The sequence below is a fragment of the Gorilla gorilla genome, chromosome 7 (genome assembly GCF_029281585.2).
Source record: "Gorilla gorilla gorilla isolate KB3781 chromosome 7, NHGRI_mGorGor1-v2.1_pri, whole genome shotgun sequence".
NCBI classification, from domain to species: domain Eukaryota; kingdom Metazoa; phylum Chordata; class Mammalia; order Primates; family Hominidae; genus Gorilla; species Gorilla gorilla.
The window spans coordinates 53938907-53952065 of record NC_073231.2 but is presented as its reverse complement, the minus strand read 5'-3'; the positions used below and the strand labels follow the sequence as shown (position 1 = coordinate 53952065).

General features: G+C 43.8%; 1 protein-coding gene across 4 annotated transcripts in view; it reads left to right on the top strand.

Annotated features, from left to right (window-relative positions):
• ADHFE1 (alcohol dehydrogenase iron containing 1) overlaps positions 1–13159 on the top strand; it is a 36502-nt gene that overhangs the window by 2204 nt on the left and 21139 nt on the right. For 2 of the 4 annotated variants that reach the window (XM_004047111.5, XM_055349490.2), the window contains exons 2-7: positions 5487–5524; positions 8117–8163; positions 9681–9734; positions 9909–10063; positions 10548–10744; positions 12596–12673. In XM_004047111.5, the coding sequence (XP_004047159.1) occupies positions 5487–5524; positions 8117–8163; positions 9681–9734; positions 9909–10063; positions 10548–10744; positions 12596–12673 (569 nt within the window). The remainder of the gene's footprint in view (positions 1–5486; positions 5525–8116; positions 8164–9680; positions 9735–9908; positions 10064–10547; positions 10745–12595; positions 12674–13159) is intronic. The other 2 variants (XM_063709241.1, XM_019032409.4) reach the window with 2 other exon arrangements.

The window sequence follows — 13159 nt, the reverse complement described above, 5'->3', positions numbered from 1 at the left end:
GGCTTCTGCCCAACACATTCCATAGAGCAGCTGCGCTGACAACTGAATGGAGGGGAAAGAACCAGCACTGAAGGAGACAGATGCAAGGCGTGCACTGGCCAGAGAGGTTGTGGGAAAGCCCTGGAGGGCAAGAGTCACATTCTGTCTCCAGATGTGCAGGCCTGCACAGGGTGGTGGGTGCCCATAGTCCCAGCTACTCAGGAGGCTGAGGCAGGAGAATCACTTGAACCTGGGAGGCATAGTTTGCAGTGAGCAGAGATCAGGCCACTTCACTCCAGCCTGGGCTACAGAGCAAGACTGTGTCTCAAAAAAAAAAAAAGATATGCAATGCAGCCCTGCTTTGACTGTGTTATCTCTGGGGTACAGCAGGGAACAAAACAACCTAACCACGCCATGCATGGGGCACAGGGGATAGATGACAAACTAGTTAGTAAAATTGAGAGTACATTAGCTGTTGAAAGTTATTACAGAGAACGTAAAGGAGGCTGGGATGTTGAAGGAAGGGATGCAATTGTTGAGGTGTTCAGAGCAGCCCTCACTATGTTAGTTTCCTACAGCTGTTGTAACAAACTACCATGAACCTGGTGGCTTAACACACATTTGTCTTCTTAACAGTTCCAGAGGTCAAAAGTCTGAAATGAGTTTTACTAGGCTGAAGCCAAGGTGTGAGCAGGGCCACACTCCCTCTTGAGTAAGGCTCAGAGGTGCTGCAGAATCCACTTACTTGCTTTTTTCCAGCTTCTAGAGCTCTACCTTCGGTTCCTTAGCTTGTGGCCCCTTCCTCCATCTTCACAGCTGGCACTCATCTTGCTTCAGTGCTCACATTTCTGTCTTTTGGGTCAAATCTCCCTCTGCCTCCCTTTTATAAGGCTATGAGTGATTGCATTTAGGGCCCACACAGATCATCCAGGATAATCTCGTTTCAAGATTTTTATTTATTTATTTTTTTTTTTTTTTTGAGACAGAGTCTTGCTGTCACTTAGGCTAGAGTGCAGTGATGTGATCACGGCTCACTGCAATCTCGAATTTCTGGCCTCCTCAAATATCCTCCCACCTTAGCGTCCCAAGTAGCTGGGACTACAGTGCACATCATGCGCAGCTGATTTTATTTTTTGTAGAGATGGAGTCTCACTATGTTGCCCCAGCTGTTCTTGAACTCCTGGCCTCAAGCAGTCTTCCCATCTCGGCCTCCCAAAGTGCTAGGATTATAGGTATGCGCCACAACACCTAGCAAGATTCTCTTTTTTTTTTTTTTTTTTTTTTTTTTTGAGATGGAGTCTCGCTATGTCGCCCAGGCTGGAGTACAATGGTGTGATCTCGGCTCACTGCAACCTCCACCTCCTGGGTTCGAGCGATTCTTCTGCCTCAGCCTGCTGAGTAGCTGGGATTACAGGCATACACCACCACACCCGGCTAATTTTTGTATTTTTAGTAGAGATGGGGTTTTGCCATGTTAGCCAGGCTGGTCTTGAACTCCTGACCTCAGGTGATCCACCTGCCTCAGCCTCCCCAAAGTGCTGGGATTACAGGTGTGAACCACTGTGCCCAGCCAGGATTCTTAATCATATCTGCAAAGTTCCTCTTACCATATAGGGTAACATTCACAGATTCCCAGGATTAGAACCTTATCTTCAGGAGCGATTACTCAGCTGACCACACTCACTGAGAAGGTAATGGTTGCAGAAAGACCAGTGGATGCAGAGAGCAAACCCTGTGGCCTTCAGGGAAGGTATGCAGAGGTGAAGCATACCTGGGTATGGAGCAGAGTGAATAAGGGGGAGATGGGAGTGTGGGGCCAAGGGTGACCCCAAGATTTTCTGGCATGAACAACTGGAAGGATGAAATTGCCATCAGATGGGGATGGGGAAGGCTGTGGGAAGAGCAGGCTTGAGAGAACACCAGGAGCTCAGTCTTCCATAGGGAAAATGTTGCCACTTCATAGACATCCAAGCAGAGATGCCAAGTGGGCAGGTGAACCTGGACTTCGGGAGAGATGCCCAAGCCAGAAAGATAAATGTGGAAGTCATCAGCATCAAAGGTATTTGAGACCATGAGACCAGAGGAGGTCACTAAGGGACTGAGTGTGGAAAGAAAAAGTTCCAGGACTGACCCCTGAGCCGTCCAGGGTCAGGAGTCAAAATCATGAAAAGAAATGAAGCCAAGAGCAGCCAGTGGGATGAGAAGAAAACTGAGTGGTGCCCTGGAAGCCAGGGAAGAACATGTTTCCAGGAAGGAGGGAGTGAACAGGAGGATGCCGCTGACACATCGGGTACCGTGAAGACAGAACTGAACTGAGCAGGGTGGTTAGCTAGGTGGAGGGCATTAGTGAGCTGGGAAGCTGGTCAGTTGAGTCGGGGTAAAAGCTGATGGCAGGAGGTTCCAGAGGGAATGGGAGAAGATAAATCGGAAGAATGGCTATAGCCCGCTGAAGGGAAGGAGAGAGGTAGAACTGGGAGTGGGAGAGGAAAGAGGAACAAGAGGTTTCTGGTTTTGTTATGTAAGATGGAGGAAATGTGCTTATGAATAAGCTAAAAAAATGCTGGTGGCTGATGGATAATGTCTAATAGGGAGGGGGATTTTGATGATTTAGGGGACAGAAGGGAGAGCTGCTGGCAGTCCTTGAGTAGATGAGAGGGGCTGCGATTTAGGGAATGCAAGACAGATTGGGTTTTGCTGAGAGTGTGGCTAAGAGGTAATCAGTGATATCAGCAGGGAAGCCAGAATAATGGGGCCAGAGCCAGGAGGGCAGGTAGATGAGGTCCTGCTCTCCCCAAGCCTCACTCTGCTTCTCTGAAGGAGCCCAAAGAAGCCCATCAGTGCCTTCAGGCCATCCTAAGAAGGCGGGAACCCACAGCCTGCCCCCACCCCGCCCAGGCCCTCTGTCTTGGCATGCCAGGAAAAGAGAAGAGAGGGTCAGGGGAATGAAAATGTCTACATTCACTTATTTATTCATTTACTCGCTCATTTAATCAGTACAAAAGGCTTACTTTATGCCTGGCACTTACTTGGTGCTAGCCACAGGGGATAAAGTTGTGAGAAACAGGAGATCCTGCCTGGGCATCACTAAATTCACAATCCACAGGCAGAAAGAAGCAGAAAAACAGCACCAGTGTGGTACGTTTTAACACGAAGGGAGGCTCCAGAAAGGGTGTCTCTCTGCAGCCTCGGGCCTCAGGGAAGGCTGCCCAGGGGAACTGACAGGAAAGAACAAAAGTTATCCAGAAGAAGAGGCAAGGAAAGTATGTTACAGGCAGAGGAAATAATAACGGCAAAGTTCTGGAGGAGAGAGAGAGACTGTGGCTCATTCAAGGAAAAGAAAGATGTTAATTTTTCCGGGAGCCCAAACCCAGAGATGGAGTGAGCTGAGGGGCCAGTCAGGCAGGGGCAGGCCTGAACTGTATGTGAGAGCCATGGGGAGCCATTGAAGCAGCTTTCAACAAGGGAGTGACATCATTGGAAATATGCTCCGACTACAGTGTGGGGAATAGAGGTGGCAGAGGTGGAGCCACGAGAAGCCAGTTGGGAATTTGGTAGTCATACACATGAGAGGTGATACTGGAACCAGAGAGTAGCAGGTTCCCAGGAAAACTGGGTGGGCTTGAGTGGAGACATGTTTGAGGCCTTGGTGCATAATGAGCTCTAAAGGGTGAGGGAGGAGGAAGGGTCAGAATGGCTGAAGGCAGCCCAGGACAGAAACGAACATTTAAGGAATGGGCAGAGTGGAAAAGGAGCCAGTAAAAGAACAATTAGAGGAAGCCCAGACAAGTAGGGGTCCTGGGAGCCAGGAAAAAGTTCCACCTGCCCAAAAAGGTATGGCCACGCGTTTCATGCTGCTAGAGTGAGGTGTTACGAGGTCTGAGAAGTGAGGACACAGCCGGACGGCTGGACTTGCAGACACAGCAGCCTGATTTCAGGGGCCAAAGAATGTGTCCGAGACCCAGAAACGAAGCCAGCAAATGTAGGTCGGGAGGAGAGAGAGGGAGAGTGAGCCCGCCAGAGCGGGTAGGAGGTGGAAAAGTTTCAGGCGCAAAACTCTTCAATAGGCTGAAAAAGATTGAGTGAGGGGGAGGACAAGGAAATACAGGACAGGTAGAGGTCCCGAGAAAGCAAGAGGGGACAGGATACAAACCACAAGTAAGAAGTAGAAATAATGAATTGAGATAGCCTCAGAGCTTGGGGAAGAAAAAAAAAGGTTGGTGGGGGAAGTGTAGGGAGGAAGCAAGGGTTCCCAGGAGCGTTCACGTTGGAAAGTTTTGAGTTTGGATTTTTTTTTCCTTCCCTCTGGCTCACTTTTCTTGTCCTTAGAGGGCATAAAGCAGGGAAAGTCTTCCAACCAAAGCCCACCGTGAAGGGACAAGCCTGGCCTGGCCCGCGTCCTCTCCCCCGGCGCGCGCGTCGGGAACCACTAGATGGCAGCCGCGACTCGCGCCAGCTCTCACTCGCCCCCGCGTCTGCTTTGACTTCGCAGTTGGAATTTTTGAGATCTGGACGGCCACCGAGATCAACGCTTTTCCTTCCTCCCCAACCTTCCCCCTCGGGTGTTTTAATTCCAGATTTGAATTTTTGGCGGGGAGAAGGAAGTGATGCACTCAAGTATCTACCGAGACCCAACCACTGGACAAGGTCTTCTGGGCAACCCAACGAAACATAAAACTGTCTTCCCAGCCTCGATCAGAGAGCGAGCAGGAGAAAGAGAAGCCAGAGGAGAGACTGGGACTGTCCAAGAAATAGGAGACGACCAGGACAGGAAGAGGGACCACAGCCAGGGGAGGGAGGGTTTCCAAAAAAGAGGACGTGGGAAATTTGTAGAGAAGTCGACCGAGAAGTGAGATGCGGTGGCGGCCTCGGAGCGCGGGATGCGCCGGGTGTGCGCGCTGCTGGGGCCGCTGGGGAGCGGCGCGGCGGGGACGGAGGAGAGCTCGGAGCCCGGGGCTGCAACTGGGCAGAGAAAGATGGGGACCAGGGAGGTCTTTGGGTCCAGGAAGTTTTCCTGGAGGCTCAGGTCTAGAGCCTGCCTGAAGAAAAATTAGACATCTTGAAGACACTGGGAAATATATAAGGCAAGTTCCCAGCGTAGGGTAGTAAGTAAGAAGAGGCACACAGAGTTAACCTTGGGCCGATTTGGTCAACGCTCCTAACCCAGTAAGAGCTGGGGCTTCATGGAGACCAGAGACCCCCATCTTAAACTTGCATGTACCCCCAGAGCGTTTATCTCAGCTGCCCGCAGGCATTTGATAGGAATTGCTAGAGTAAATGAGTTCGTGAAAGAATGATGCTACAGCGCTGGGAAGACTCTGAGTCAACTTTTTGTCCATCGTGATTTCTGGGTCTATATATATTTTTTCTATTGTACAGTGTCTGCCAAGAACTACCAATTTGATAGCATCTTAGCACTAGACTGCAATGTGAGTTAGCTTAAGGCTTTTCATTTTTTGGTCTCTATTTTCACCTTAGGTTTTTTTTGCTGTCGTTTTTATTTTCCCTAGGTGCCAGTGCCCAACTCATTCTCATACTTACTCCCAAGGTAATACTTCTGTATTTTTAAACTAGCCACAATTTTGGTTTCTGCATTTGGCATTATAATACATTTGGGTAGTGTATGTAAAGAAAACCAAGGCATGTGAGAGCAAGGTCCATGAAAACAGTTACCATTTCACTGTGAAATTGATAACACGTAACTCTATACAAAGTTAGCTGAATGTATACTACTAATCACGTGTTTGTCTCAAATATCTATTTAATGCTACTTATAACACTTTTCTCTTTTAATTACTTGCCAAGTCTAAAAATGCACAGATAGGATTTTAAGAATGTCTGAGTTTGTCAAACAGAATTAATCAAGATGAAGTCTTTGGAAGGTTCTAAGACATCTCTAAAAACTGGAGGTTAAAGAACAAGAACAAGGTGGTTCCTAGAAAGAAAAACAAAACTTGTTTGTATCAATCTTTAAAATAATATTGTATTTAAAATAATATTATATTTCCTAATACTTAAAAATAATAACAAACCTTCAGTTACCACAACATCTTAGTCATTACCAAACACCAAACACTGTGGTCCACAGAGCAGCAGGAAACTCAACATAGTTTCAGCATGTCCTAAGAATGTCACATGGATTACTGACACAACCACTGATTTTGTCTCTTCTAAGGTCAGATCTAAACATTAAGGCAAGAGTTGGAAAGGAAAGAGGCTGACCATCCAGGATCCTAAGCAGAAACCCACAGAGAAGCCCGTTGGGGAGTTAGAACAGAGAGAGTAACTCACCAAGGGCTTTCTCTTGCCCCAGGAGTGACTCACCCTTCAGGACAAGCCAAGGGACCTCCCTGTCCATCATTAACTGCCATCTATGAGGCAGAAACATGTCCAACCTTTAAGGCCCTTCTGAACATATACAGAATTTTGTCTTCAGCTGATTTTCTCGAATTCTCAGTTGGTTTCAACAATTAGTTAATTTCCTATTTGAGGGAATAAAATTAATAATTTACAGAAAGATATTCTCATTGTTTTCCAGGATCATATTTATGTCTTTAAAATTTAGTAACAGAAATATTAGATTTTTATATACAGAGAGAGAGACAGGGTCACCCTCTGTCACCCAGGCTGGAGTACAGCAGTACAGTCGTAGCTCACTGTACCCTCCAACTCCTGGGCTGTCCTACCACCTCAGCCTCCCACGATGTTGGGATTATAGGCTTGAGCCCCTGCACCGGGACAGATTATTTTTTTTAAGCCTAGAGGAATCCAATAAGTTTGACTTTTGGTTAAGGGTGCCTTTGCACTCAGGGAGCTGAAGGTAGATTGTTGTCCAGTTCTGATCTATTTTCCTTAAAAAAGAAAAAGCATAGTGAAAATTGTTCTGTAGACTTTATCGTATGACTGACCAGTATTAATATAAATAAGTAGATAAAAACAAGGATAAAAATCTTTAATTAGGTCCCTTTCATTGTTCCAATATGACAGAAAATCATTTTTACCATAATTAAAACCTAATCCTTTGCAAGGAAATAGCATCTTATAAAAATGTTTATTAGGCCGGGCACGGTGGCTCACACCTGTAATCCTAGGACTTTCGGAGGCCGGGGTGGGTGGATCATGAGGTCAGCATTGTGAAACCCCGTCTCTACTAAAAATACAAAAATTAGCCAGGCATGGTGGTACACGCCTGTAGTCCCAGCTGCTAGGAAGGCTGAGGCAGAAGAATCCCTTGAACCTGGGAGGCGGAGGTTGCAGTGAGCCGAGATCCCACCGCTGCACTCTAGCCTGGGTGACAGAGCGAAACTCCATCTCAAAAAAAAAAAAAAGTTTATTAAATTTCACCAAGATAAATAAGTTTTTTATATGCATAAGCTTGAGAAATGTAAATATCTTACTGTGATAAGTTATCCCTATGAATTAAAAAAAACAATTCAAACAAGTTATCACAGTTGCTGTAAGAAGTGTAAGCAAGCCTCTAATTCATGAGCTTACTAATAGTTGTTCTGTAATAGTAACCCAACTCTAAACCAGGGGATTTTTTTCCTAGAGGATTGTTACACATTATATTTTCAAACACATATTTTAAATATAATGCAAGAAATGTTTTATTATTTTCACAAATTAGGCTCAAGTTAGCATTACATTCTATCTTTTTTTTTTTTTTTTTTTGAGACAAGGTCTCACTCTGTTGTCCAGGCTGGACTGCAGTGGCGTGATCTCGGCTCACTGCAAGCTCCACCTCCCGGGTTCACACCGTTCCCCTGCCTCAGCCTCCCGAGTAGCTTGGACTACAGGCGCTCGCCACCACGCCTGGCTAATTTTTTTGTATTTTTAGTAGAGACAGGGTTCCACCATGTTAGCCAGGATGATCTCGATCTCCTGACCTTGTGATCCACCTGCCTCAGCCTCCCAAAGTGCTGGGATTACAGGTGTGAGCCACTGTGCCTGGCCACATTACATTCTATCTTAAAATGCAGGTATTGATTTTAATTTGATGTGCAACAGTGAAACCTGGAAAAAATATATTTTTGGTAAGACTTCAAAGGAAATACTTATGTTCACTGCTGGATTTTACTATCAAATAACATTTATGCTTTTTTTTAAAGACCCACTTTGATGCTAACTTTTACATTTCTAGCCCCTGGACTTTCACCTTCTGGGAAAACAACAGATTATGCCTTTGAGGTATATTCACTCAATCCATTATTTCTTTTATGAATGGCTAGAAAAAATAAAACTAGAATATTTTGCTAATGAATTATTATTTTATTTTAAATCTGTTATTAATTCACATTCCATAATCTCTATTTGATCAGACCATGTTTAGCAAAGTACCTGGTTGATATAATGGAATATAAACCTTCTGAGATCATGGCTAATGTCTAGAGTGCTGTCTTTGTAGAGTCACTAAAATAGGATAAATTCCCAATTCTACAAATTCTCTGATATATATATGTTATATGTTAAATCTTTAGTTTTGTAATTATAACAATCCCAAAAGAGGCCAAAGTAAAGTAACAATTCTGGTGCATTTTTATCACACTGTAATTACATAATTACTTATAATTATTTGTTTAAGTCCCTGTCTCCTCCTAGTCCAGGAATTTTTTTTTTTTTTTTTTTTTTTTTTTTGGAGACAGTCCCACTCTGTCACCCAGACTGGAGTGCAGTAGTGTGATCTCAGCTCACTACAACCTCTGCCTCCTGGGTTCAAGCGATTCTCCTGCCTCAGCCTTCTGAGTAGCTGGGATTACAGGTGCATACCACCACACCCAGCTAATTTTTGTATTTTTAGTAGAGACAGGGTTTTGCCATGTTGGCCAGGCTGGTCTCGAACTCCTGACCTCAGGTGATCTGACCACCTCGGCCTCCCAAAGTGCCAGGATTACAGGCATAAGCCACTGAGCCTGCCTTCAGGAATTACTAATGAAAATGTCACCGGGGGCCCGACAGTTAACCAACAGATGACCAGGCTGGGTGATGCCATGGTGAGCTCACTGAAGGCACAGGCCCCATCTAAGGTGTGACTCCACTCAACCTTATAAGATCACTGCCATATGGGAATGCATTCCCAGTTTGCTGGATTATTCAAGAGAAAGTGAAATTCAGAAGGTCTTATTAAATTTTTTATCCTGATTTTTAAGCATTATTAGTCAATTCAAAAAAAAAGAAATTTAAATGTAACACAGATCAAATAAAATATATTTCAGGCCAAACATGACCCATCCTCCATCAGTGTAAAAGCCTTTCTCTCACCTGTAAACTTTATGAGGCCCTGTGTCTCTTATTCATAGTTGAGTTACCAGAGCCTACGCAGCGCCTCGAACATAGAAGACAGTAGCATTGACTGGGTGGCAGGTATGCAAAGGTGGGTGGATGAATGGAAAGTAAGACATTTGAGAGTTATTTTACAGGTGGAGATGGAGGAAGGTAGGCATTTGAAGCTAAGGGAACAGTTGAGAGTTTGTGATGTGTTTGGGAAAAGACAAGTCATTCAAATGTGACAGGAGCTGAAGTTTGCTTAAGGAAGTGTGGTGGGTCCACACTTCTTTAAGTGAGACCAGGTGGGAGATGACCTGGAAGACCATGCTAAGGAGTGTATACTTTATGCTCTAGGCAACAAGAAACCATTTCAGGTTTTTAGAAATGGACTGGCCAACTCTCAAATACTCCCTACACCTAAACCTTTTTATTTTTTTCAGATGGCTGTTTCAAATATTAGATATGGAGCAGGAGTTACAAAGGAAGTGGGAATGGCAAGTATTCGAGATGTCTACGGTCTCCTACTGTAAATGTTACATATCTCACAAGACACATGCTAAATGACAACAATCACATCCTCTATTTTTAAAAATGTACAATGTGAGTTTGCCAGAAGAGTCTATTGCAGTTCTAGTGGAGTTGAACCTAACTTATAGGTTTTCTTGTAGGACCTACAAAACATGGGTGCTAAAAATGTGTGCTTGATGACAGACAAGAACCTCTCCAAGCTCCCTCCTGTGCAAGTAGCTATGGATTCCCTAGTGAAGAATGGCATCCCCTTTACGGTTTATGATAATGTGAGAGTGGAACCAACGGATGCAAGGTATTCTTGTATTGTTGTTATTGTTTCTTTACTTTAAGCAGAAGCTAACTGTTGATTAAAACTTGCCCCCAACCAGGCGTGGTGGCTCACGCCTGTAATCCCAGCACTTTGGGAGGCTAAGGCAGGCAGATTGCTTGAGGTCAGGAGTTCGAGACCAGTATGGCCAACATGGTGAAACACTGTCTCTACTAAAAATACAAAAATTAGCCAGTCATGGTGGCAGGCACCTGTAATCCCAGCTACTCGGGAAGCTGAGGTGGGAGAATTGCTTGAACCCAGGAGGCATAGGTTGCAGTGAGTCGAGATCGTGCTACTGCACTGCAGCCTGGGCAGCAGAATGAGACTCCGTCTCAAAAAAAAAACAAAAACAAACAAAAAAAAACCAAAAAAAACCCCACAAAACTTACCCCAAGCCTTAGTTAATGGCGTGGCAATTTATTTCTGAAAAATATAACATACTGGTTTTTATTTTCTCTTCTCCAAGCTTCATGGAAGCTATTGAGTTTGCCCAAAAGGGAGCTTTTGATGCCTATGTTGCTGTCGGTGGTGGCTCTACCATGGACACCTGTAAGGCTGCTAATCTGTATGCATCCAGCCCTCATTCTGATTTCCTAGATTATGTCAGCGCCCCCATTGGCAAGGGAAAGCCTGTGTCTGTGCCTCTTAAGCCTCTGATTGCAGGTAAACACTGTTTATTTCTTTGTTTGTTTTATTTTGCAATTAGCAATAGATCTTAAGAAAGATGCAAGCCAGTCCTTTTAACATAGACATTTCGAAAGCTTTCTGGTTTGTTCATTTCAAATCAATGCCTTGTTTGGAGACCAATCATTCATTTTAAAATTCTGATCTTCATTATTGTATAGATAAAGACAATTGGGGTCAGTGGAAGGAAAGTTTGCAGATTTAAGCTATGGGGTCACCACGTGGAAAAGGGGGAAGGTCATCACTGACATATGATGAGATCCCTCTGTCAGCAGCTTTGTCCCCTAAACTGCTCTCTGTTTTGTCCCATTTTGCCAGCCACTGTAGAGTTTAAGGAGAACATTAGCTGTTATTTTTCTGGTGTTGACTCAATCCTTTCTTCTACACAATGGCTCTTCAGCTGACCTCAGGCTTTGTCTCTTCCCTGGGACATGTGGCCAGCATGGCCCATCACGCTGGGTGACATCTGCTCTGTGGCTACCCAGGGCACAGACGTACAAATCCAAATCAGAATAGCTCATTTGTTCCACAGGGGACCTTGAGATTTTCTAGTCTTTTCTTCTCTGCCATTTTTATGGCTGCTAGCATATTACTATTTAAAGTTTTATAGCTAACATGCACTAACTGGTAACTGGGACATATCCTCAGTTTAAAGTTTTGCCCTTTCTTCTCCCCTCTCCTGCCCTATTGTGAAGAGGCCTTGTGATGGGATGTGAGTAAGTCGATGGCAGATGAACTGCTGTGTTGTGAATGAGGGATCAGCAGGGAGCAGCATAATTGGTGTCTGGCAAATGGAACCCTCTGGTGAAACTGTGTCAGCATCACACAGAGGGGTGATTAGTAAAGTTTAGAAACTTGACAGAACCACAAAACCACGGAGCCCAGCAAAGGCAGAGCGTCACTGTGCTTGCTGCCAAGAGGGAATAAAGATGTCTTTTAGAGACAGCAAATATGAGTTTTGTTACCAGAGGTGCTGGGCAGCCTGCATTGACCCAGCTGCAGCTGCTTAAGCTCTGGCCCCCAAGGAGCCTGAGGTTCCCAGAGCTCACTGCTATTAATACAGCACAGTCATCACACATGTGCATGATTAACATACATACATGTTAACAAAGACACAGAAATCATACATGCATGTTAACACAGGTACAGAGATCACATGCACATTAAACACACATGTATGTTAATACAGACAGACACCATACATATTAACACTCATATTTATGCAGAAGCAGGCAATATGCATATTAAACATGACCATGTTAATGCAGACACATACATGCATATTAAACACACATGCATGCTAAACATGCGCGTATGTTAAGGCAGACATGGACATCATACATGCATGCTAACACAGATACAGAGGTCACACATACATATTAAATATACATACATATTAATACAGACACAGACATTATGCATATTAAACAACATAAACATTCATCCAGCAGTCATGATACATGTCAAACATGCAAGTGCATTAATGCAGGCATAGACATCAATGTACATGCTAAACATACATGCATGCCAATATAGATACAGACCTCATGCATGCCTGTTAATGCAGATACAGACATCATACACATTGGACTTACATGCATGATAACACAGACACTGACATCCTCCATGTTAGATTACATACATATTAATGCAGACATAGACATCATACATGTTAGGCTTCCATACATGTTAATTCATATATATCATGCAAACAAGAGGGTCAGCAAAGTTTCCTTCTCTAATTTTGTTCCTCAGTCCTAAGGCTGAATTAGGTATCTCCACTAACCTTTATTTAGATGCTTTATTAAAATTAATATTATTTTGTTCAAGTGCCAACTACCTCAGGAACCGGGAGTGAAACTACTGGGGTTGCCATTTTTGACTATGAACACTTGAAAGTAAAAATTGGTAAGAACCATACTTTTGAATTATCTCCCTTACCTTTCAACTCCACACTCTTCTTTAAATCCTAATATTTAAAAATCAAGCAGTTATGATACAGTTAGAATAAGCCCCAATATTCTATAGAAGAGTAAGGTGATGAAAGTCAGCAACAAAGTATTGTATATTTCAGAGTAGCTAGAAGAGAGGACTTGAAATGTTCCCAAAAGTACTCAGAGTGATGGATACCCCACAGAGCCTGACTTGATCATCACACTTTCTATGTATGTAACCAATACTCACATGTACCCTATAAATACGTTAAATATTTTGTATCAAGTTTAAAAAGAAAGGAAAAAAATCAAGGAGCCAAGGAAAGGGTTTGTATATATACACATTTTCTTTCCTTTTCCAAGTACATATAAAAATATGAAACAATGTAATAAACTTCTTGAGAATTACTGCTGAAAGCATATTGAAATGCCATGAATCTTAATTGGCCATTCTCTGCCC